Below are 26,718 nucleotides of genomic sequence, written 5' to 3'. Positions count from 1 at the left end.
GATGCTGCCACAGCAAACATGTTAAAGAGATTAAGACACAACTGTCAAAGTCGTTGCTAAATAGACCCGCATAACTGATAGCTATTTTGAAACTCTGTGTTTATTTATTTATTTAAGGATTTTTATGCCGCCCTTCAGCCAAAAAAGGCTCTCAAGGCGGCTTACAAAAGTATTTCTTGACAGTCCCTGCCCACAGGCTTACAATCTAAAAGACATGACACAAAAGGAAAGGGGATTGGGAGGGAGGAGGAGGGGGAAAAGGAAAGCAAACTCAGGCACTACAATCTTAGTTGGAAAGTTCAGCAGTTACAGTTGACAGCAGGAGGGAGGGGGCTCTCAGCTGGAGCTGGACCCGGGCACGGTGGAGAGGGGCCTGGCTGCTGCTTCCTCCCTCACTGGTGGCCTCTCCAGAGACAGTTGGTAGCAGGAGGGAGGGGGCTCACAGCTGGAGCCAGACCCGGGCACGACGGAGAGGTGCCTGGCTGCTGCTTCCTCCCTCACTGGTGGCCTCTCCAGAGACAGTTGGAAGCAAGTGGGAGGGGGCTCTCAGCTGGAGCCAGACCCGGGCACGACGGAGAGGTGCCTGGCTGCTGCTTCCTCCCTCACTGGTGGCCTCTCCAGAGACAGTTGGTAGCAGGAGGGAGGGGGCTCTCAGCTGGAGCTGGACCCAGGCACGCTGGAGAGGTGCCTGGCTGCTGCTTCCTCCCTCACTGGTGGCCTCTGCAGTGACAGTTGGTAGTTGGTAGCATGTGTAAACCAACTGGCACCATTGTACTTGGGACTAATTGTGTTACAAATTTGGCAACCAATCGGCCCAGTTCTGTTTTGTAGGACTCTTACATGAGGAGTGTTTATACTGATATTATTTTTATTTATTTATTTATTTATTTATTACATTTCTATACCACCCAATAGCCGGAGCTCTCTGGGCGGTTCACAAAAATTAAAAACATTCAAAGTATAAAACAACAGTATAAAACTGTAATATAAAATACAATATAAAAGCTCAACCAGATAAAAACAGCAGCAGTGCAAAATTACAAATTTAAAACACCAAGTTAAAATTTATTTATAGACTATTAAAATGCTGGGAGAATAAAAAGGTCTTCACCTGGCGTCTAAAAGCATATAATGTAGGTGCCAAGTGAACCTCCTTAGGGAGCTCATTCCACAGCCGGGGTGTCACAGCAGAGAAGGCCCTGCTCCTGGTAGCCACCTGCCTCCCTTCCTTTGGCAGGGGCTCGCGGAGAAGGACCCCTGAGGATGACCTTAGGGTCCGGGCAGGTACATACAGGAAGAGGCGTTCCTTCAGATAGCCTTAGTATTATCTTCTCGTTTTTGTTTTGGTCTGCGTTCTACTCCTCCACACTTCCAGTTTAAGTAGGAGACATTCCAAAATTGAACCCGGGCATGCAGAATTTGTGGCAGAAACCAGTTCCTCCGATGCACGTGCACCTTTCCGAATCACCCACCAACCCTCTGTGTCACCAACGTTGTCTGGCATTCCACGTGAAGGAGAGGCTTCTGGGAGAAATAGAGGCATTCAGGCCTGACCCAAGGCAGGTCGCTGTCTGAAATAGGGACCCGTGTGCCACCTCCTCTTCCTCCTCCCTCACGATCTGCCACCTGCCTGCCACCAGGAAACAGCAGTACTTTTTCTGGCTCGGACTCACACGCCCGTGTCACCAGCGCACAGCCTATAAGTCCTATCTGCCTTCAAGAGCCGCACGACGCTTGCGCACGTGGCAAAGTATCAAGAGAGATCCTGGAACTCCTGGGACTTCTCATGATAGTTCATGCCGCACACCTTACAGGCAGCGTGCTGAAAAGCAAGCCGGCAGTGTTTGGAGGTTCTCGAGCAGGACAGGCAGGAGCACACATGGTCAGGAAGCGCATGGGTGAGCGGCTGTTTCTCGGTCACGCAAACGGCCAGCAGGACCAAGAAGCAGCAGACCTCATGGAGGGGAAGAACGCCGCTCTTTCCGTGCTCCGACGCCTGCTGTGCCCGCTTCCTACCACTTTACGGTAGGGCCAGCCCTGCTGGCATTCCTGAGTTGCAAGCCACATCATCGCTACTTTCGACAATATGCTTGCGTACCAAACCCCACATCGTTGCTAAGCTTGGCAATATCACGAAAGGTGCAACCCTATGCAGATTTAGACAGAAAAGAAGTCCTAGAACTCCAGCGTGCCCCAGCCAGGATTGCAGCCTAAGTCTCTTGTATAACTCTCCTTTGCCACGTCATGGCCGATGGAATATTAGCAAGCAAGTCTTTATTCTTCCTTTTCTTCGACTTCTACCCCGCCTTTCTATGGGAATTGGCACTCAAGGTGCTTATCGTGTTATCATGCAAAGAGGGGAAAGAAATGCACTCCGATGCGCCCAAACTAAAAATAGCGACAACGAAAAAGAAGTCCGGTTACAGAAAGGAGATGGAATAAAGGTTTTGCAGATGGGAGGGAGGGAGGAAAGGAGAAGAGATTAGGAAGCATGTTAATCCAGGAACATCAAGAGTGACAAAACACACCGCGCACTTACTTAGCGGAGATCACACAACTAAAAGACGAGAGTATGAAAAATGCATGTGGCATTAATCAGCTATGCAGCATTACACGTCGGCGTTTTCATAAATAATACAAGATGAAAACGCGCAGCAGTGTTATCAATTAATAGCAGGCAGGCTGTAGTCAAAGCACAGGCCAGGCACGGAGAAAAAAATCTGCCTGAACTAGCTGCAGGAGAGCTGAGCCGTTGGTTAAGGAGTTCCAACCAGTTAGGCAGGTAGAGGTGACCTATATCTGACTAATCAAGGAGAAGCAAGAAACATTCAGGGGCATATTTGAAATACCACCAAGGTTTTCGTGGCTGAGCGTACGAGGGAGCCCTGCAACAAAATGTTGTAGTATGGAACACTGGAGGGCTAGTGGGTCCGATTTCAGTAGAACTGTAACTCCATTCTGGGTTTCAGACTGACATTAGAAAGCTTCCTTTCTCCCCTCTCCCCCCACCCCACCTCTAACCCACACCCCAGTTTTATTCTGGGGCACTACGGACAACAGCTAGATAGATGTTTAGTAACGTGGAGCCACGCTCAATTAAAACCTCCCTGTGGTTGTGGCACGGTGGCGAAGACCGAAGCCGCTGCTGGTGCGAATCTCACCACAGGTCGCAGCGGAACGAAGGGTGGGTGGATTTTGTATAGGAATTTGGCAACATGCAAAGTCACGACCAGCTCCAAAACAAAACTTGCCAAAACCAAACGGCGGCTTCTCCTCCCGCTGTAAAAACAGGACCTGTCCGAGCAGAATTTCTGCTCACACCATGCGCCACAGTCCGCAAACAATGGCTCATGCCAACCAGTGGACCGCGAACGCACTGGCGGCGGCTTTGAGCTCCCCAAATCCTCTCATTGTTTCACGGCGACATTCCTTTTCCGCTCAGTGACCTGCCGGAGGTTTCCATGCTATTGAACTTGACGCGGCATTTGTAAGAATCAGCTGGCTCATTTGTTTGGGGGGGGGGTGTTTTTAAGTGCTGGGAGGTGAGGCATTATCTAACCATCACCACGACGCCCAAAAAACCCTCAATTCCTTGCACCGGACTAGAGGCCATTTGCAAAATCGCCCCCAAATTTGGAAGCTGCTGGTTGGGCAGCATTCAGGGGACTTATTTATTTATTTATTTTGGGGCGGAAGAAAGCTGGGTGTGGATGTAGCAAAGATTTCCCACAATGCCTCACAGCAGCGCTATGTCAGGAGCATCGTGGGAAATATTAAAAGGTGCCTGGCTGCCCAGTGCTGATCAGTGTTACTGCTGTTACCCGCTGGCTCAGGCAGGGACGCCTGGTTATGGGGGGGGATGACACCCAAGGGGGCCCTTCAGATGATGGGTAGCACCCTCAAAGGCACAGGCAGGCAATCTCTTCTGATCTGCATGCCAAACTGCACGCACACACACACACACACACACACACACACACACACACACACCCCGGACCAGGCCAGCAGGCCAGATGATGCCAAGGGGCGGAACCCTGCCCGGAAGCCCCTCCCCCTCCTGTGACAACACGCAGCCCCGCCCACCACTGGAACGTGCCCCTCAAAGCAACCAATTCGGCCTGAAAGACTTTCCGCAACTCCGCTAGACGCACTTAGCGAAGAGAAAGCGCCATCGAGCTCAATGGGACTTGCTTCTGTGCAGACAGGTGGAGGAACGCCCAGTACAAAACAGTGGCCGCTTACGCACGAGGGGCTCTGAAGACAGGCCTGGGCGCTCCAGAGCACCAGAGGCGCTGCACAGAACCAGTGAGAGGCAACACCGGCGATCTAGGCCGGCCGCATTCCACACCCGCCGGCTTTCGCAACCCGAAACAGGAGTTTCGGCATCCATTCGGGCAGGTGACTCCACCTGAACAGAAAAAAACCAGCCAGATCTACCCGGGAGGGGGGGAAGCGAGAGAGAGGAACAGACAGACACAATCCTATGCATGTTTGGATGGGGGAGGGGGAGTCCTACAACTCCCAGCATGCCCCAGCCAGCCATGACCACCATTTTGGAAGAGTCTCCCCAACGCAAGGATGCCAACCAGAAGGAATGAAACTCAATGGAGCGCTGCTAGATTCCATATTCCAGAATTTGTTTATTATTTATTCTTGGTGGTTCTTATTATTTATTCTTGGTTCTTATTATTTATTAAGGCCACAGACCGCTCTTCCTCCAAGAAGCTCACGGTAATGTACATGGTTCACTCCCCCCCCCCCCCCGCAACCACACACACTCCCCACAGCCCATTTCATGTTCACGGTAAAAGGTTGTGCGACATGACAGAGATCTAGTGAGTTTTGCAGTTGGTTGAGGATTTGAACTCAGACCTCCCAACGCCCAGACCAATGGGGCTGACTTGTGGCCCTCCAGATATTTTGGCCTGCAACTCTCATCTGCAGCTGCCATAAGGGTCAATGGCAAGGGATTATGGGAGCTGTAGCCAAAAACATCTGGAGGGTAGCAGGTTCAGGAAGGCAGGAACCCTTTTAAGTGGGACTCTTTTAAGTCCCACCAGCCTTACTGGGCAGATGAAGCAGTGTTGAGGGGTACCAGCAAGGCTTTCAGATGCACATTATTCCAACAATTATCGGATCGAAACAAGGCGTACGTGTCACCCAAGAACAACCATGCACAGACCGCCTTCTCCCTCGTCTCCCGTACAACTAGCACGATTACGACAACTCAAGAGAGAAACGCTAGAAGAGACACGGAGCGCAGGCAGAACACAAGCCGACACAAAGAGAATCCGGGTACAAGTGGTACAACCTTTAGAAGGGGGAACGGTCTTGCTCTAGGGGCGCAATCCTGTTCATTGCACCCTTGTGGCTTGGAAGCCTCCGAGACTCCTATGCCCTGCCAGGCGGAAGCCTGGAGAAGAGGAGCAACAGCAGAGGGGATCGTAGCCTCATAGAATCATAGAATAGCAGAGTTGGAAGGGGTCTGCAAGGCCATCTAGTCCAACCCCCTGCTCAAGGCAGGAATCCACCCTAAAGCATCCCTGACAGATGGTTGTCCAGCTGCCTCTTGAATGACTCTAGTGTGGGAGAGCCCACAACCTCCCTAGGTAACTGATTCCACCGTCGCACTGCTCTAACAGTCAGGAAGTTTTTCCTGATGGCCAGCCGGAATCTGGCTTCCTTTAACTTGAGCCCGTTATTCCTTGTCCTGCACTCTGGGAGGATCGGGAAGAGATCCTGGCCCTCCTCTGCGTGACAACCTTTTAAGTATTTGAAGAGTGCTATCATGTCTCCCCTCAATCTTCTTTTCTCCAGGCTAAACATGCCCAGTTCTTTCAGTCTCTCTTCATAGGGCTTTGTTTCCAGACCCCTGATCATCCTGGTTGCCCTCTCCTGAACACGCTCCAGCTTGTCTGCATCCTTCTTGAATTGTGGAGCCCAGAACTGGACGCGATACTCTAGATGAGGCCTAACCAGGGCCGAATAGAGAGGAACCAGGACCTCACACGGTTTGGAAGCTATACTTCTATTAATGCAGCCCAAAATAGCATTCGCCTTTCTTGCAGCCAGCCTCCATTCCATAATTTTTCAGGAGTCGTTTTTTTCAGCCCATCTAGTAGTGGGTGGGTGTGCTTTGGAGTGGGAGGGAAGGTGGCTGGAAGCAGCTCAGGATACCTTGGAACACCCCTTTCCCCCCTTCTTCGAGGTTGGGTTTCAGACCTCAGAGAGGCAGCCGGTTCAATTCTCTCCAGACCGGCTGCAAGGGGACGGGGGACAGACCTCCAACTCCCCCTTCCAACATCAGAGGGTTGTCTCCGACCTCGGAGTGGGGTCTCTAAACCAGCCTATGCCCGTCCCCCAGGAGGGTCACACAGGAACCAAAGGATTTGCCCTCTATCTTAATTCCTTGACTTACTCAGAGCTTAGGAGGGCATTTCCAGACTTTATGTTTCTAGATATATCTAGCTGGGAGGTATACAAATGTCCTCCATATTTCAATGCCTGTGGGGCTTCACGACTAGAAGATATTATTCTCTAGATAAATGGAATAATATCCTCTAGCCGTAAAGCCCCTCATGTACAAAGGCAGTGAAATATGGGAATATATATTAAACTCAATGCCAGTTTCAGAAGAAGATTTCTTGCACCTTTGATGGGGGGCGGGGGGAATGTCTGGCAGAACTTTGGCTGAGCAGATGTGTAAGTTACTTCTAGATACGGATCCTCGTGTAACTATTTGAGTAGCCTCATTCGGAGAGGGTACTAAAATGGTGAGAGCAAAGGTCCGAAAAAGTGCTGTTGTAGATGGTGCATATAACGGCCCGGAGCGCTCATTATCAACTTTGGTTGGTACGCCAGCTGCGCCCATTCCTGGACAGGTTTAGCCTCGCCACGGTCATTCATGCGCTGGTAACCTCACGATTAGACTACTGTAGTGCGCTCTATGTGGGGCTACCCCATGTATGTGGTTCGGAAGCTGCAGCTAGTGCAGAACGCAGCAGCTAGGATGCTCACCGGGACCCCTAGCTCTGCCCACATAAAACCAGTGTTAAAAAAACTGCACTGGTTCCTGTTAGCTACCAAGTCATGTTCAAGGTCATGCGATTATCTTACAAAGCCCTAAACAACTTGGGACCAGGATACCTAGCAGACCGCCTCCCTTTATATACACCCAGGCGACATTTACAATCTTCAGAGGATTCCCTGCTCGTCATCCCGAAACGAAGAGAATGTCACCATGAAAACCTTGATGGCGGGGCCTTCTCTGTAGCGGCACCCACCCTCTGGAAAACCCTCCCTCGTGCCGTTCAGGAGACGGAAAATGTTAAATCTTTTAAACATCTCCTAAAAACATATCTTTTTAGACAAGCCTTCCCTGGATTGTAATTTACTCTGGTTTTATGTGATTTTAAAATTCTAAATTGGATTTTATGGTTTTATTTATAAACTGCCCAGAGAGCCTACGCTGTTGGGCGGTACAAATATGTAATAAATAAATAAATAAACTGGTTTGAGTGGCAGCCTGTTCAACCCTTGACCTTTCCATAACTGTGTCTCTTTTTTTCTAGTTGATGCAAAATTGTAAGAACCTATCGTGATATGCAATATAATTAACTGGATACTCTGGCATCAACCATGGCTGGCTTCCCCACCACCACCCTCAGTGGTTGTGCAATGAGCACGGGAGCATTAGCAAAGGAGAAGGGGGAAAGACGCGCATGAAACAGAGGACACTGAATGCTGTCACAAACTGTGCATTTGTGGCCCTATATAAAAATTGGATCTATATCTGTATACAAAAGATGAAATAATGTGTGTGTGCGTGTGTATACACACACACACACACACATTTTGGCTTCTGCCCTCATCAGTAGCTGTCCTGCTAAACAGGTATTGGAACACCTGGAGAAATACATTCCTTACGAGAAAAAACAGAGATATGGTTGGTAAAACACTTATGAATCATCCTCCAGATTAAAGCCATTTGGACTAAGAGTTCTCAGGCCACAGATCTAGAAATTTTCCCTTTTGCCAAGCATATCAGGGGCTTTCATTTATTTTATATATTTTATTTATTTATTTATTTATTTATTTATTACATTTCTATACCGCCCAATAGCCGTAGCCTCTCTGGACGGTTCACAAAAATTAAAAACATTCAAAGTATAAAACAACAGTCTAAAACCATAATATAAAATACAATATAAAAGCTCAACCAGATAAAAAGAGCAGCAATGCAAAATTACGAATTTAAAACACCAAGTTAAAATTTATTTATAGACTGTTAAAATGCTGGGAGAATAAAAAGGTCTTCACCTGGCGTCTAAGAACATATAATGTAGGTGCCAAGCGAACCTCCTTAGGGAGCTCGTTCCACAGCCGGGGTGCCACAGCAGAGAAGGCCCATAATTTAATGGAACAATGGAGAACTCCAAATGCATCATTTCCACTTTGGCAACAAGGCCCAAATCATTCAGAAGTCCCCAATTCTGGGGAGAAATTTGGATACTAAATTTCAGATACATCTCCAATCTCAATACTTATTTTATTTATTTACAACATTTGTACACGGCTCCACACATCTAAACAGATTCCAGAGCAGTGAACAATTCAGGAAAAAAAGAATAAAATACTGTATTAATTTTGAAAACTAACAAAAAAAACACCAAGAGTTTTACATCCTCATTTACAGTCTCGGCAGGCGTGAGGGCTGCATTAAAATTTTAGACGTGAGCCATCCTGCCAATTTCAGTAGACTTGTCCTGTCGGAGGAGCTGAGTTAACAGAGATCAACTGGCCATTAGTCACTATAATTAGTATTTCTAAATTTCCAAGAGCTTCACCAGCTTTGACAATGAATCCTCTTTAAAAAGAGGGAGGCAAAGAGATACCATGGGGTGGTGGGAACAAGGTGATGTGGCAACTGGAAAAAAATGCAGGGAAAGTGGGGAAAGGGCAACTCACATCATCAAGGGCTGGAGCATCTTCCCTAGGAGGGAAGGTTACAACAGCTGGGATTGGAAAAAAATGGAGGCTAAGGGGACACCTGGTAGAGGAGTACAAAATGATGCCTGGTGTGGAGAAGGTGGAGAGGGAGAGAATTTTGTCCCTCTCTCAAAATACTAGAACCCAAAGGGGTCCTCCCATGAAGCTGACTGGTGGGAGATTTATTAGATTGTAAGCCTATGCGGCAGGGTCTTGCTATTTACTGTGTAATCTGTACAGCACCATGTACATTGATGGTGCTATATAAATAAATAAAGAAGAAGAAGAAGAAGAAGAAGAAGAAGAAGAAGAAGAAGAAGAAGAAGAAGAAGAAGAAGAAGAAGAAGAAGAAGAAGAAGAAGAAGAGATTTAGGACAGATAAAAGGAAGGACTTCTTCACACAGCACATAGTTAAATTATGGAACTCACTACCACAAGATGTAGTGATGGCCACCAATCTGGATGGCTTCAAAATGGGGTTGGGTGAATTCCTGGAAGAGACAAGGCTATCCATGGCTACTAGCCCTGATGGTTGTGTGCTACCTCCAGTATTCAAGGCAGTAAGCCTGTGTGCACCAGTTGCTGGGGAACATGGGTGGGAGGGCGCTGTTGCTTTGTAGGTCCCGATGGCTGGTTGGCCACTGTGTGGACAGAATGCTGGACTAGATGGACCCTTGGTCTGATCCAGATTGAGGGCACTTCTCATGTTCTTAACTTGAAACAAGAAAAGGGGTGAAGTGACTTGTCCAAGATCAACAAGATGCTTGGAGGCATCTCTGGAACAGGGAAGATGCCCCGAATGTCAAGTCCCCGACCCCTTGCATAAACGGGCGGTGCGTTTCCAGAGTTCTTTAGGGACTCTCAGGAGCATTCGTCTTCCTTTGATTTAGGTCCTGGCACGCTTGACCTCTTGAGAAGGTGCAAAGCTCTTAAAAATGTGCTGAAAGGATTCAAAGGTGCCAACAGATCCAAGGCTGCTGATGCGGTTATCTTGCACGGAGCAGGCCCTGCGTAGACGGCCATGGCATTACAGCCACACCTCTTCCCTAAGGCTCTTGAGTCAAGCACAGGTCATTGTGTGGGCATGCAGAAGGGAAGGGACTCCACCCAGCTCTGCATTTCGAAAATCACCTGCCCAGCTCCTGTTGACAGAAACCTATCACATGGTAGAGCCTGCCAGGGACTGTACCACTGCACACGGGGGTCATATGTCTGAATGTTCCTACGCACGGCTCTCTGCAAGCAGAAAATTAGCATCTCAGGGTCAAGGTTACACCTTGCAGAGCTCTGTCTAGAACTCGGAGCAGATTCACCACCCTACTGACTTCGGAGCCACCAGCCTCCACTGCTCAGTGCAAAGTAACTTCTGCAGCCCGTGATTATTTCATCCCTGGAGCAGAGAGGCTTTGAAACGAGTTGGAAGCTTCGGTGTTCTCCCCTTTCGGAGGGACGCCCACCACAATCTGGTTCTTGCCCTATATATAACCTGCCGTTTCCTAGGCTTCTGATCAAAAGCAAGATGTTCCTCCATCCATATGGTCTCTTGTAAGTGGGCCAGATTGTCCTAATAGGCTCACAGCAGGTGAAACATATCTTACACACTCAGAGAGAGAGAGAGAGCATAGAATCATAGAATAGCAGAGTTGGAAGGGGCCTACAAGGCCATCGAGTCCAACCCCCTGCTCAATGCAGGAATCCACCCTAAAGCATCCCTGACGGATGGCTGTCCAGCTGCCTCTTGAAGGCCTCTAGTGTGGGAGAGCCCACAACCTCCCTGGCTCATTGATTCCATTGTCGTACTGCTCTAACAGTCGGGAAGTTTTTCCTGATGTCCAGCTGGAATCTGGCTTCCTTTAACTTGAGCCCGTTATTCCGTGTCCTGCACTCTGGGAGGATCGAGAAGAGATCCTGGCCCTCCTCTGTCTGACAACCTTTAAAGTATTTGAAGAGTGCTATCATGTCTCCCCTCAATCTTCTCTTCTCCAGGCTAAACATGCCCAGTTCTTTCAGTCTCTCTTCATAGGGCTTTGTTTCCAGACCCCTGATCATCGTGGTTGCCCTCCTCTGAACACGCTCCAGCTTGTCTGCGTCCTTCTTGAATTGTGAGCCCAGAACTGGACGCAATACTCTAGATGAGGCCTAACCAGGGCCGAATAGAGAGGAACCAGTACCTCACATGATTTGGAAGCTATACTTCTATTAATGCAGCCCAAAATAGCATTTGCCTTTCTTGCAGCCATATCGCACTGTTGGCTCATATTCAACTTGCGATCTACAACAATTCCAAGATCCTTCTCGTTTGTAGTATTGCTGAGCCAAGTATCCCCCATCTTGTAACTGTACCTTTGGTTTCTATTTCCTAAATGTAGAACTTGGCATTTATCCAAGTAAATTTATGTAGAATAAATTTTACATAAATAAATTTATGTAGAACTTGGCATTTAACATGATGTAGTTAGTTAGCTCACCAAGGGCCCACAAAAAATGGGGGTGTTCTCAGTGTGGCTGCACAGCAGCATTGCGCACTGCAACGTTTTTTGCTGTTGCAAGTTCCGCTTGCTTGAGAAATATTGCCAGTTCCTCTGCATTCATCTGGCAAGGGCGTTGCATCACACCGGGACGAAACCCATCCATGCAGTGAAAAGCAGAGACCTTGGTCAAATGCGCCCTGTTGGCAGCCCACACCATCACCCCACGACATCTTTTGGGGGAGAGGCAGTGCGGTGCAATGGTTAGAGCTTCAAGGGATTAGGGCCAAGGAAACCTAGCACAGAGGTGCACACAAATCTCACTTCATTTTTATGGGCTTCCTCAGCCAATTAGCCACACCCCCTCCAATTAGCCACGCCCCTTCCCACCAACCAGCAGTTTGTAAGTTTCCTGACTTTTGTGCATTTTTCCCTTGTTCTAAAATGTCGAAATGCCTCACCTGGTTACTAGCAGTAAGGGCTTAAAGCTAGAATGGGCTGGGTTTTTTTAAAAAAAAATAGCTCCGCCCATTTGCCCTTGGCTACGCCCCCTTTGCCTTTAACTCCGCCCAACACCAGAATGAGGCCACTAAGAGCTTCTTGGAAATTGAGTTCAGCCCACAGGCTGAAAGAGTTTCCCTAGGTTACTTACCTAAGGTTATTTTTTAAGGCTACCCCACCTTATAGGGTTGTTGTGAGGAGGGGGGAGGGGGACCATGTATCTTGTTGAGTTCCTCAGAGGAAAGGCAAGACATAAGCGTAATAAAAAAAGTTTTAAAAATAATTAATATTAGTTTGGGAGGATGTGACACTGCTGAAACAAAGGGCACACGGAACTAATTTTGGAATATACCCCCTGGCTTAGAATCTACCTGCAAAGGTGCCTTGACAACCTGCTCTTGGAATCTATGAGCCACCTGGGAGCATCTGGCGCAGCGTCAATATTGCTGACGCAAAGCAGGTGTGCAGTTGCTCGGTTCCTCGGACCGCAGGCAAACCCCAGGCAAGAACAGGGCGGGAGTGTACCTTGAAAAACCAATCGTGCGCTTTTTTAAAAAAATTGTGCCTCGTCAGTGAAAATCCATCTGTGCTTCCTAAGCAGAGACCTGGAATTCAGGTATTCTGGAACAATCGGAGTTCCTGAAAATGGCTGAGCAGCTTGCATGAATATAGCCTCAGCTTGTATAGGGGATGGACTTCACTTAAACAGGTATTAAAGCAGCTGCTGTGTTCCTTTAATTCAAGGGCAAACCTGTTCGCCACGTAGCGTTCCCTTTACAGCAGTCTTTCCCAAGCTGGTGCCCTCCAGGTGTGTTGGACTACAACACCCAGTGGCTGGGGCTGATGGGATTTGGTGTCCAAAACATTTGGAGGGCAACAGGACAGGTAAGGCTGCTTTAAACACTCATCCATGAGGCTACAGATATAGAATCATAGTAGAGCTGGAAGGGGCCTATAAGGCTATCAAGTCCCTCTCCCACACACACTCCAAGAAACCTGGGCATAAAGACAAAGTGCATTGCCGGATTAGACCAAGGTCCATGCTGTTCACAACAGCAGTCAAGTGGCAACCTTACCCTTTCTCCCCCCCCAAAAAAACCCCACCAACCCACAAGTAGAACACAAATGAAACAGTCCTGCCCTGCTGTTACCCTCGAACAACTCCTCGAACTGGGCACGCTTAGCCTGGAGAAGAGAAGACTGAGGGGAGACATGAGAGCACTCCTCAAATACTAGAGTATTGCGTCCAGTTCTGGGCTCCACAATTCAAGAAGGACGCAGACAAGCTGGAGCGTGTTCAGAGGAGGGCAACCAGGATGATCAGGGGTTTGGAAACAAAGCCCTATGAGGAGAGACTGAAAGAACTGGGCATGTTTAGCCTGGAGAAGAGAAGATTGAGGGGAGACATGAGAGCACTCTTCAAATACTTGAAAGGTTGTCACACAGAGGAGGGCCAGGATCTCTTCTCGATCCTCCCAGAGTGCAGGACACGGAATAACGGGCTCAAGTTAAAGGAAGCCAGATTCCAGCTGGACATCAGGAAAAACTTCCTGACTGTTAGAGCAGTACGACAATGGAATCAGTTACCTAGGGAGGTGGTGGGCTCTCCCACACTAGAGGCCTTCAAGAGGCAGCTGGACAACCATCTGTCAGGGATGCTTTAGGGTGGATTCCTGCATTGAGCAGGGGGTTGGACTCGATGGCCTTGTAGGCCCCTTCCAACTCTGCTATTCTATGATTCTATTCAACAGTATACTGTCTCTGACTATGGAGGTTCTATTTAGCTATATAACAATTAACAGTGCAATCCTGTATGTGTTAACTGTGATATCCGTCCAACTGAGTTTGATGGGACCTACTCACAGGTAAATGGGCACAGGTGTACAGCCTAACATGTGACCTACACTGTAAAACATATTTGAAAAATAGAAACAAGCATAAATGTAAATAGTTTCCACTTAAAAAGGTATATGTCCCCTTAAGAGATATATCAGAAGACCATTTTATGCTGTTGTTTTCCTGTGTCAAATAATTTCAGAACTCCATTTGTTCTATAAAAGAAATGTCTCATTCCTTTCCGTGGCAATGTTATTTATTAATATGACAAATAAAGAAATTGCAGAACATCTTTCAGCATGAATGCTCACAAAAGCAGTTGGCATGAAAACGTGAAAACGCAACAATAAAATATATCTAATCAGGCAAAATTAAAAACTTTTTTAAAAAACGATTCATATCTAAAAGACAGAAAACAACGAAAACAGAAGCAGCACTCAGCTCAAAATGCCCACTTCTCAAAATAGGGAAAATAGACAAGGGTTTCCCTATCCCTCCAAAAAGGCAAGAAATATTAGCATCGTGGTCTTGTGGGGAAAGAATTTAATCATTCAGAGCCACCACAGGAATCAAACAGACACGCACAACTAGCCCTGATCCCAAAGCACTAAATGAGAGCAGAGCAAATCCTACTGCCAGGTAAGATTTGTAGGGGGGAAATTCTGCTTCCTAATCAATGCATTAAAGGATGTGAAATTGACTAGACCAGGTTCCAAACAATTTCTGGCCCAGTCAATTTCACTAAGGGTAATTTATCATAACCTTTTTTGGAGCAAGGAGAAGAAATAACCTTTAATAATAGACCCAGGAGTGTTGTAGATATAGGAAGAGGAAGCAGACTTTACACTTTTCCCCACAACAGTCACCCCCAAATTTATATCTATTACAGCATTGCTCATGTTTTGGGGAGCTGCTTTCAGCTTTTCTAGGGTACTATCGGAGAATATTTTTTGCCTATTTAACGTAAGAACATCAGAAGTGCCCTGTTGGATCAGACCAAGGGTCCATCTAGTCCAGCACTCTGTTCACACAATGGCCAACCAGCCAACGGCCAGGGATGAACAAGCAGGACCTGGTGCAACAGCACCCTCCCACCCATGTTCCCCAGCAACTGGTGTACCCAGGCTTACTGCCTCGAATACTGGATGGAGCACATAACCATCAGGGCTAGTAGCCATTGATAGCCTTTGCCTCCAGGCATATTGCCAAACTGGTATAAACAAAAGGCCGAACCAATAAAATTTGCATTTTGCATAGAACAGTTAGAATAAATCAAGTGTTATAGTAAATCAATCAATATAATAATCTAGTAGTACAGCATTATAGTAAATCATGTTATTTCCAGGATATATTTTGACTGATAATCTACAGGAGAGAGAAAGAGAAATATAAGAATATCCTACAGGGTCTGTGAACTCCTGATCTCTCTCAATTTACAAAAATCAGCAGAAATATTCACTGCCATCAGGATTTTTGGAGGGGTGGCAGCATGGAGACACTCTCAGACCAGTTCTTTGTATTATCATTCATATTTATTATTCCCTAGGGCTGCAGCAGATCAAAGGACCATCACACTTGAAATATTTTAAATGCTTTTTTTTTTAAGCTAGGGGTTTTATGATGGACATGATTGACAAAAGAGCAACGAAAAGTAGAAGAGCTGCTGAAAGCCAAATCATTAGCATCATAAAGCAATTGCAAAGCAGAACATTTGAAGGGGGAAAAACAGGTTCTATAAATAGTTCTCTAGATACAATATTAAAATACTCACTGTATAAGCCCTTACAGATGAAAATCCTGTGATCTGGTGTTGAAATCACCTAAAAATGGGATGGAGTCAGCCTTTTATATTCAGCTGTTTTGAATTAGGGCCGTGTCATTGTTTTGTTTTAAATGTCAGCTGGAATCCTGCGAGCACTTACTAGGGAGCAAGCTCCCTTGGACATAGTGGGCTTGTGTTAACTGCATTCCTGCGAGCACTTACTAGGGAGCAAGCTCCCTTGGACATAGTGGGCTTGTGTTAACTGCATTCCTGCGAGCACTTACTAGGGAGCAAGCTCCCTTGGACATAGTGGGCTTGTGTTAACTGCATTCCTGCGAGCACTTACTAGGGAGCAAGCTCCCTTGGACATAGTGGGCTTGTGTTAACTGCATTCCTGCGAGCACTTACTAGGGAGCAAGCTCCCTTGGACATAGTGGGCTTGTGTTAACTGCATTAGGGTGCAATCCTATGCGTGTTTAGATGGGGAAAAGGAGGTGTTGTAAGACACTCCCCCCCCCCTCTAAACATGCATAAGATTGCACCCTTAATCCATTAACACCTTGATCCTATGCATGTTAATTCAGAAGGGGGTGAGCTAGGGCCTAGGCTGCAATCCTAAAGCCGGACAAAGGCTGGCAGAGGAGCCATTAGGAAGTAGGGTGACCATATGAAAAGGAGGACAGGGCTCCTCTATCTTTAACAGTTGCAAAGAGAAGGGAATTTCAGCAGGTGTCATTTGTATATATGGAGAACCTGGTGAAATTTCCTCTTCATCACAACAGTTAAAGCTGCAGGAGCTATACTAGTGTGACCAGATTTAAAAGAGGGCAGCTTTAACTGTTGTGATGAAGAGGGAATTTCACCAGGTGCTGCATGCCTACAAGGGACACCTGCTGAACTTCCCTTTTCTGTGCAACTGTTAAAGATACAGGAGCTCCGTCCTCCTTTTCAATATGGTCACCCTAGTTAGGTAGCAGCGCAGGTGCCCCTCCATAAGCAGAGAAGTGGTCTGCCAGCAGGATAGCACCGACGTCCGTGGAGGAACCCTAATATAAATAAATAAAAATAAATAAATAAATAAATAAAAATAAAATATGGCAGCAGAGAGCTCAGCCAGCATAAGAGCACTTGTGCTTGATCTGTGCTGGCAGTAGGGAACAAAATGGCCAGAGTCCAAATGGGATTTGGATCCACAGGATCGAAAGCCGCTCATTTCCTCTGCATGCCCCCCCCCCCGCCCCCGCAAAAGACCATCAACGGGAGTCATAAGAACGTAAGTAAAGCCGTGCCGGATCAGACCCAAGGTCAGCGTCAAGGGTAGGCATAGCTAGGGAGCTGCCAAGGGGCCACAGCCTAGCAGAGGCCCTGCAAAGCCTGGAGCCAGCGTTGAACAGACCCTGCAAAGCCTGGAGCCAGCACTGAACAGACCCTGCAAAGCCTGGAGCCAGTGTTGAACAGACCCTGCAAAGCCTGGAGCCAGCACTGAACAGACCCTGCAAAGCCTGGAGCCAGTGTTGAACAGACCCTGCAAAGCCTGGAGCCAGCACTGAACAGACCCTGCAAAGCCTGGAGCCAGCACTGAACAGACCCTGCAAAGCCTGGAGCCAACACTGAACAGATCCTGCAAAGCTTGGAGCTAACGTTGAACCCTGGAGCCAGCACTGAACAGACCCTGCAAAGCCTGGAGCCAGTGTTGAACAGACCCTGCAAAGCCTGGAGCCAGCACTGAACAGACCCTGCAAAGCCTGGAGCCAGTGTTGAACAGACCCTGCAAAGCCTGGAGCCAGCGCTGAACAGACCCTGCAAAGTCTGGAGCCAGCACTGAACAGACCCTGCAAAGCCTGGAGCCAGTGTTGAACAGACCCTGCAAAGTCTGGAGCCAGCACTGAACAGACCCTGCAAAGCCTGGAGCCAGCGCTGAACAGACCCTGCAAAGCCTGGAGCCAGCACTGAACAGACCCTGCAAAGCCTGGAGCCAGCACTGAACAGACCCTGCAAAGCCTGGAGCCAGCACTGAACAGACCCTGCAAAGCCTGGAGCCAGCACTGAACAGACCCTGCAAAGCCTGGAGCCAACACTGAACAGATCCTGCAAAGCTTGGAGCTAACGTTGAACCCTGGAGCCAGCACTGAACAGACCCTGCAAAGCCTGGAGCCAGTGTTGAACAGACCCTGCAAAGCCTGGAGCCAGCACTGAACAGACCCTGCAAAGCCTGGAGCCAGTGTTGAACAGACCCTGCAAAGCCTGGAGCCAGCGCTGAACAGACCCTGCAAAGTCTGGAGCCAGCACTGAACAGACCCTGCAAAGCCTGGAGCCAGTGTTGAACAGACCCTGCAAAGTCTGGAGCCAGCACTGAACAGACCCTGCAAAGCCTGGAGCCAGCGCTGAACAGACCCTGCAAAGCCTGGAGCCAGCACTGAACAGACCCTGCAAAGCCTGGAGCCAGCACTGAACAGACCCTGCAAAGCCTGGAGCCAGCACTGAACAGACCCTGCAAAGCCTGGAGCCAGCACTGAACAGACCCTGCAAAGCCTGGAGCCAACACTGAACAGATCCTGCAAAGCTTGGAGCTAACGTTGAACCCTGGAGCCAGCACTGAACAGACCCTGCAAAGCCTGGAGCCAGTGTTGAACAGACCCTGCAAAGCCTGGAGCCAGCACTGAACAGACCCTGCAAAGCCTGGAGCCAGTGTTGAACAGACCCTGCAAAGCCTGGAGCCAGCGCTGAACAGACCCTGCAAAGTCTGGAGCCAGCACTGAACAGACCCTGCAAAGCCTGGAGCCAGTGTTGAACAGACCCTGCAAAGCCTGGAGCCAGTGTTGAACAGACCCTGCAAAGCCTGGAGCCAGTGTTGAACAGACCCTGCAAAGCCTGGAGCCAGTGTTGAACAGACCCTGCAAAGCCTGGAGCCAGCACTGAACAGACCCTGCAAAGCCTGGAGCCAGCACTGAACAGACCCTGCAAAGCCTGGAGCCAGCACTGAACAGACCCTGCAAAGCCTGGAGCCAGCACTGAACAGACCCTGCAAAGCCTGGAGCCAGCACTGAACAGACCCTGCAAAGCCTGGAGCCAACACTGAACAGACCCTGCAAAGCTTGGAGCTAACGTTGAACCCTGGAGACAGCATTGAACAGACCCTTCAGAGCCTGGAGCCAGCATTGAACAGGCCAAAGGTCCCTATGTAATCCAGAATTCTGTTCACACAGTGGCCAGCCAGCTGCCCATGGGAAACCCACAAGCAGAACAGGACTGCAACAGGACCCTCCCGCCCATGTTCCCCAGCAACTGGCGTACAGAGGCATACTGTCTCTGACGCTGGAGGTAGCACATAGCCAGCTGAATTAGTAGCCATTGATAGCCTTCTGCTCCAGGAATTTCTCCAACCCCCTTTTCAAGCCATCGAAATCGTTGGCCGTCACTACATCTGGTGGACATGAATTCCATAGTTTAACTATGTGCCGTGCGAAGAAGGGCTTCCTTTTTGTCCGTCCTGAATCTCCCACCCGTCAGTTTCATGGGATGATGATCCCAGGTTCTTGTATTATAAGAGAGGGAGAAAAATGTCTCCCCATCCACATTCTCAATGGGAGTCAGCGGGAGGTGGGGGTCAGGAAAGACTGGAGGGAGAAACAAAAAGCAGCCCCCCCTCCCCATAAATCTCCTGCTCTGGCCATAGGAAGGGGCAGCTGCTCCACCACAAAATCTGCCCTCCCAAACTCCACACACACGTTCTGCTCATCACTTAAGCATATGACTTTCAGCAGGTTGAACCTGCGTAAGTAAGTTGGCATTTCATAAAACGTGACGTTCCGGCGTGCGTGGGGGCAGGGAGGCAGATCTTTAGATGATTCCGGCACCCTTTACAGTTGGCCCATCTTAGAAGAAGTGTTCCTTGCAGCGTGAAAGAGAAAAAGGAAAAGCCTCTCCTATGATTCCACCCGTTTTTGTGTCTTTGAACTAACAATAATATATTTTTTAATTAATCCAGGGCAACTTTGTAGTCAATCAAATGGCTTTCTGAGCCCAATTCAAAGGGTCGGTGTTGACCTTTAAAGCCCTAAACAACTTGCAAAGAGCGTATCTAAAGGGTTGTCACCTCTCAGATACACCTGCCTGGAGCCTTTGGGCATCTTCAGAGGACTTCTTCCAGGGCAGTGTTGGCTGGCGACTCCAAGGTCAGTGGGGCAGTGAATCCTCTCCAGGTTTTAGTCAGAACTAGTCTGAAGGTGCAACGCCTTTAAAGTTCTGTGTGAAACCCGGGGCGGATTCATCACCCCACTGTGATCGGAGCCACCAGCCTCCACTGCACCAGGTGTCTCTGCTGAAGGAAGTTAGGCAGGTGGGCACAAGAGAGAGGGTCTTCTCAGTGGTGGCACTTCATTTATACAAAACACTCCCCATGGACACTGGCATGACACCTGCATCTCTACCATTTTTAGCACCAAGCAACCTTTTCTTTCTTCCCAGGCATTTTACAGACTCAGCTTTTAAATTCTTATGGCTGTTCGTATATATTTTGATATTGATCTATGCCTGTATTGCTTGTTGCTTTATTCTTTTAACTATTTGCATTGCATTCATTTAGTTGTCTAACATCAAACTCAAAGAGAGTTTGATATTAGGCAAACCAAAACTAAATTAAATAATAAGGTGTATTTTTAAAAATAATAATAATAATAATGCAGGGATGAGGAAAACATGGCCCTTTGGATGTTGTTGGATGTCCAACTCCCATCTGCCCCAGCCAGTGGTCATGGATGATGGTAACTGTAGTTCAACATCATCTTGAGGGCAACAAATTGAGGGACAAATTAATGACGTCTGGCCATCCTGCAGCCTTATAATGAGAATCAGTCCATTAAAAAAATGTACTGGGGTTTATCAGATGAATCAGCTACAAGCCCTGGTGATGTAACGAAGCAAGCAAGAAGTGCAAAGGGGAAAAGTTCTTGACAAGTACAGAGAATACGATGGAAAATTACACAAGGTCCAAATACAGACAAGGAGGCAGATAACCATCAAGTAACGGGTCTCATGAAAAAGACTGCTCCTCTGAAAACCCCTTTGGACCCCGTTCAGTTTTAGTCTGTCTTGAGGCATTTCTTGGGTTTTAAAACAGTGTTACCATTCGCCTTTGTTATCCTCAGCAGCCTTCGCAATCACGCCACAAAAAACGGTAAGGAGGAACTGATCCCAAAAAGGAGAAATAGATTCCGCCTCCAGAAGCAGGTGTCGGCCATTTCTGCCTGGCCTACGAACAGAGCCCTGCATGGAGCCCAAAATCTCGACAAGGAAAAAAAAAGAAAAACCCAGCAGAAAAGCGGCCGTAAATGTTAATGACAAGCGAGGGCAATTCACCCCCTCACCTGTGAGTGGAGAGAGACGTTGAACCCCCAGATATCAACTGCAAAATAATAAACAACCGTTCAGCAGGAATACATGTTCGTGCGGCTGGTCCAAAACAATACTGCCAGTGCTAGTATTAATACTTGCATATGCAGTTTGGTGAATTGTTGTGAAGCACCTGGAGTACTTTGGATATTGGCAGTACAGAAATTAAATACATCATTTTCATCTTCCTCAGATGGCTCCACTGACTGTGAAACCATCACATCCTGACCCACTAGTGTCTACCGAAAGCTTCTAATAAGATTCCACGGCTCTTGGAGATCCATCCTCCACCGTTCATTCCTTAGGCCTGTATCCTGCCATAGCCTTGGGGCTCAGGGTGAGTGGGCCATCACAAATATGAATCCACTCATTAGTAAGGGGGTCTACTCAAAACTTCCAATAAGATTCCATGGCTTTTGGAAATCCATCCTCCACCATTCATTCCTTAGGCCTGTATCCTGCCATAGCGTTGGGGCTCAGGGTGAGTGGGCCATCACGAATATGAATCCACTCACTAGTAAGGGGGTCTACTCAAAACTTCCAATAAGATTTCATGGATTTTGAAAATCCATCCTCCACCATTCATTCCTTAGGCCTGTATCCTGCCATGGCCTTGGGGCTCAGGGTGAGCAGGCATACATGAGTGAGCCATCACTAATGCTAATCGTTCACTCACGAGTAGGGGGATCTACGGAAAATTTCCAATAAGGTTCCATGGCTTTGGGGGGTCGACTTGGAGAGTCAGTGTGGTGTAGTGGTGAGAGTTTCTAACTGAGACTCGGGAGATCTGGGTTCTCGTCCCCACTCAGCCATGGAAGCTCACCGGGTGACTTTGGGCCAATCCTTGATTCTCAGCCTAACCTACCTCACAGGGTTGTTGTGAGGATAAAATGCAGAGGAGGAAGAGGACCATATAAGCCACCTTGGGTTCCTTGCAAGAAGGGAAAAGGCAGGATATAAATGTAATAATAGTTGTTTTAAATCCATCTGCTGTCCATTCATGGAGCCTGCATCCTGCCTTAGCCCTGGGGTTCAGGGCAAGTTGGCCGTCACAAATACTAACCCTTGACCCACTAGTGGTGGTGGTTTCTCCTGAAAGCTTCCAATGAGATTCCAGGGCTTCGGGGGTCCATCCAGCCTGGAGCCAGTATCCTGCCCTAGCCCTGGGGCAAGTGAGACCACATGGGTGCCCCATCACAAATGCTACAAATAACGCAGACCTCCAGTGAGATTCCAGGGCCTTTCGAAGGCCCACCCAAGAGCTTCGGCTATGAGGCGGCATAAAAACGTAATAAAGAAATACGAATACAATAAACCTGCCGTCCATCGCTGGAGCCTTCCCTAGCCTTGAGGCTCAGAGCGAGTGGGCGTAGGTCCTGAGCTCCGAGGCTAGGGCCGGCTACAGGAACGGACCGGGGGGGGGGGGCAGATAGATGGATGGATGGATGGATGGGCGGGCGGGCGGCCCTCCAAAGCCCCCCACAACCCGATCGCCTTCAAGACGGGATCCCCGGAGGCTCCGCTCACCTTCGCCGCTGTGCCCAGGCTGCTGCTCCTCTTCTTCCTCCTCCTCCTCCTCCTCTTCCTCCGGGGGCATCGCTGTGGGGAGGGGTCCAGGGCCGGCAGGGGAGGATGGCGAAGGCGGCGGCGGCGGCGGCGTGGAAGCGCCGCCGGGGCTCTGGGTGTCCGCGGGGCTGCCCCTTGGCTCGGGCGCCGTGGGCTCCGCGCTGGGGGCGAAGGTGGGCTGCAGCCCGGTGGCGTTGGCCGCCGCCTCCGGCGTCCAGGCGCCGAGCTCGTTGCCTTCCTCGCCTTCCTCCTCCTCCGGAGCAGGAGAACGAGGCGGCGCAGGGAGAGAAGGCGAGGGCGGCGGGGAAGGCGGCGGGGAGGGCGGCCGGAACGACCCCTCTCCTCCTCCTCCGGGAGAGACGGTGGTGCCCGCCGGCCGGTCCGTGGCGCCGCCCCGCTCCACCTCTTCCTCGCGGGTGAAGCCGATCGCCGCCGCCGCCAGCAGCAGCAGCAGCAGCAGGGGAAGCCGCCCGCGGCTCCGGAGCGCGACCCTCATGTTGCCTGCGCCGCCGCCGCCGCCGCCGCCGCCACGCAGGGGCCCTCCCCGGCCATGGACCTATTCATTCATCCGGCCCCACGCGTCGCGGCCGCCGCGCCGACAAAGGCTTTTACGCGCGGGCTGTTACGCGCGGCGCCGCCGCCGCCACGGCACCGGATCGCAGGCGACAGCCGGCCCGGAGGCACCATGGCATCGCTGCCCCCATGGGCAAGCTGCCCCCTCCGGCTCTCTCTCGCTCGCTCGCTCGCTCTCTCTGCTTCTTCTCCTTCTCCCTTCCCCTTCTTTCTTTTATGATTTCCCTTTTTCCCCACTGCCTCGATCGTCTTCTCCTTCTTCTTCCTCTCCTCCTCCTCCTCCTTTCTATCAGCAAGTGAAAAAAAGAAAAGAGGAGGGACGAGGAAAAAAGAGAAGAAGGGGAAGGGAAAAAAAAAAAAACCAGACGGAGAGAGAGAGAAAGGAACTGGCACGCGTCGGAGCCAATGAGAAGCCGGGCGGGGCCACGTGACCAGGCCAAATTTGCTACTCTTTGTGCACCGTCCAACCAATCGGGACGCGCCTTGGAGGCTAAGGCTCCGCCTCCCTCTCCCCCACCCCATTCCCCACGCCCCTCCATCTCTATTCCTTCGCATGCAGTCGAATAGCGCTGGAGAAGCCGCCTGCATTGTGTTTCTAGGGCGACCAGGGGATGGAGGCTCGGCGGAGCTGCTGCAGGCGCAGGAGCCGCAAACAAAGGATTACGGCTCAGAGCCCACTTGCCCTCCTCCCCCCTATCCTATCCTTGGAATAGGATGTGGGGGGGGAGAAGGATGAAAACGCAGAGGAGGTTGAGAATAACCAAAGGGGGGGGGGCTTCCTTTTAGCCCCGCGTTTGGCAAGGGCTTGAAACCTCTCCATCCCAAGGCTCAGTTTGAGGAAGCCACTCTGCACACGCTCAGAGGGGGGGACAATAAAGAGCCAATGGTGCTGGAGGGCGCCAGGTTGGGGAAGGCCGGTTCCATTTCTCCGACGGTAAATGTTAAATTGCCATTTTTAATAGATAAAGCATCTACCGTATTTCTTCTATTGTAAAATGCACACTGCTTTCAGTACCACCAACAGAGGGGGGGGGGAACCTAAGACGCACCCGCGATTCTAAGGCGCACCCCGTTTTTAAAGATGTTTATATGGGGGGAGGGGGGGAGTGTGTCTTAGAATTGAAGAAATACGGTATATGCACTAGATCTGTTGCTAGATCTCTGGGTGATTTGCTGTAGATCCGCGACGATTAAGGACGTAAGAAGAGTCGTGCTGGATCACACCGAGGGGTCATCTAATCCCAGGGCCGGTGCTACCATTAGGCTGCCTAGGCACCCGCCTAGGGTGCAGACCTCAGAGGGGCAGTACTGACCTTTAAGGGTCACCGTTTTATACAAATTAGCTGTTTTAAGAAAAAACATAATAAGTTCAAGTTTTGTGCTTTTTATTTTTTCTACAAAACATCCGTTCTTAAAAACCGAAGTTGGCAATTTTGTGTGTGTGTGTGTGTGTGTGTGTGCAAGTAGCTCGCCTTGCCTAGGGCGCAAAATAGTCTGGCACCGGCCCTGTCTATTCCTGGGATATTTTAGGGTATGTTTAATCCCAGCGGTAGACATCCATTTAAATTTGGCTTACCTAGTGACACCCCCCATCCCTCCCCAGCTCTGTGGTAACAGGTTAAGGAGAGAGGTAAGAATCTCCAAAGAAACCCCGGAGTATGTCACAATACTGTATGTTCCCAAACAAGTAGCCCTTGGGCTACCCAAGTTTACCCAAGAAGCCCTTGGGAGAACTACATTTCCCAAGAAGTGGGCAGGTCGGTGGGAGTTTCACAGGAGCATAGGCTGAATGTGAATTGCTTTGCAAATAGGCGGAGCGATTTCTTGGTTTGGGGCAGAGGAGCTGAAGGGGCTTGCACCCTCTCTACCCTTAACATGCATTTTAGCACTGCATCGAATTTAAAGTCAGGGTAGGTATAGAGTGGGTTGGCTGATAATCCTGAGTCTGAAGTGGTATCATTATTGTTGTTGTTATTTAAACATTTGTATCCTGCCCTATATCTCTAGGATCTCAGGGTGGCGTGCAGATAAAATTATACAATGATATAAAACAATAAATATACACAGCTAAAACCCAATTAAACCATTAATCAAGCTAAAACCAGCATAGAATTTAAAAGCAGTAAAACCAATTAAAACAGTTAAAACCATGTGCAAGCTTGGCGAATTTAGCCATCAAAGGCTTTGTTAAAAAGCCGTGTCTTTGCTTGGCGCCGGAATAAAATCTGCGTTGGCGCCAGTGGGGGCTACAAGGGGAGGGCATTCCACAGTCGTGGTGCCACCACAGAGAAGGCCCTCTCCCATGTCCCACCACAGAGTATGAAGAGCCCTGCTGGATCAGACCAAGGGTTCACCTAATCCAGAGTGGCCAACCAGGGATGAACAAGCAGGACATGGGGCAACAGCACTCTCCTAACCATGTTCCCCAGCAACTGGTGTATATAGGGTATTTACACAGCAAATCAAGGACTTCAACACACACACACACACACACACACACACACACACACAGAGGATGCTGTTAGCCCAGAATTGGTTTATCCCATTTTAGTGCACACCTATGAGTGAAGAAGTGATTCGGATCGGTGAGCTCAAAACTGGGGGCTCGGGTGAATTTATAGAATGTTCAAGGGCATGTGGTGCCAGAACTGTGTCATTATCAGCTCCCATTCTGCAGATGGGAGTTAAAGGAAGCCAGATTCCAGCTAGACATCAGAAAAAACTTCCTGACTGTTAGAGCAGTGCGACAATGGAATCAGTTACCTAGGGAGGTGGTGGGCTCTCCCACACTAGAGGCCTTCAAGAGGCAGCCAGACAAGCATCTGTCAGGGATGCTTTAGGGTGGATTCCTGCATTGAGCAGGGGGTTGGACTCGATGGCCTTGTAGGCCCCTTCCAACTCTGCTATTCTATGATTTTATGTGTGGGCTGAGACTTGAAAGATACACTCTAAAGCGTGCAGGAAAAGTTAGGGCAGAAAGAGGCAGAGCGAAGAAAAGTACTCCTATGGCGAGACGTTGATGCATCAGTGCGATGCTTGAACGAGGGCTGAGCGTGATTAGAATTCTTGCCACCTAAGTTTCTCTCTGGATTCTGAATGACCTTCGCTAGCTTTCCAATGCCTTCACATCCCGCCATTCTTCCCTGCCATATTCTTAAAGCTGATGTGCAGCTAGGGGTCGAGGATTTTGTGGGGCACCTTTCATTCCAACATCAGCTCCTTGACGGGATTGGATTGTTCTCAATTTCCTGAACTTGCGTTTGCACTGGAAAGTGCACGCCTGCGCAAATGTGAAGCTGCAAAAACGCACACCTGCGAAAATGCAAAGCTGCGAAAATGCACACCTGCGAAAATGCGAAAAATTATTTATTTATTTATTACATTCCTATAGCAGCCAATAGCTCAAGCTGCCTTTCAAAATAATCCCACAACCCCAATGCACATTTTCACCTTTCAGCCTATGGTGAGAAATACCTATTTTCAGCCAGTCTTTTTCACGTATTTTTTGTACGATTAAATTTGCGCACCGTTCCAGAAAATCATAATAAAAACTCCGGTCCACTGAGGAATCCGTCAGTCGAATTTAAAGGTTAGTTGTATCCATTGCAAGATTTCCCCAGTATCCCCGCGTGT

The 26,718-nt window shown here is 49.0% G+C and overlaps 1 protein-coding gene across 1 annotated transcript in view; it reads right to left on the bottom strand.

The window, feature by feature from the left end:
* Positions 1–22,550, bottom strand: part of MEGF9 (multiple EGF like domains 9) — a 70,728-nt gene extending 48,178 nt beyond the window's left edge. The window contains exon 1 of the mRNA XM_063144430.1: positions 22,474–22,550. Coding sequence (XP_063000500.1) covers positions 22,474–22,543 — 70 coding nt within the window. The 5' untranslated portion in view covers positions 22,544–22,550. The remainder of the gene's footprint in view (positions 1–22,473) is intronic.
* Between the last annotated feature and the right edge of the window lie 4,168 nt (positions 22,551–26,718).

The sequence above is a fragment of the Elgaria multicarinata genome, chromosome 19, assembly GCF_023053635.1.
Source record: "Elgaria multicarinata webbii isolate HBS135686 ecotype San Diego chromosome 19, rElgMul1.1.pri, whole genome shotgun sequence".
In the NCBI taxonomy this organism is placed as follows: Eukaryota; Metazoa; Chordata; class Lepidosauria; order Squamata; family Anguidae; genus Elgaria; species Elgaria multicarinata.
The sequence above is the reverse complement of the archived record's forward strand: the minus strand, read 5'-3'. Positions and strand labels throughout refer to the sequence as shown.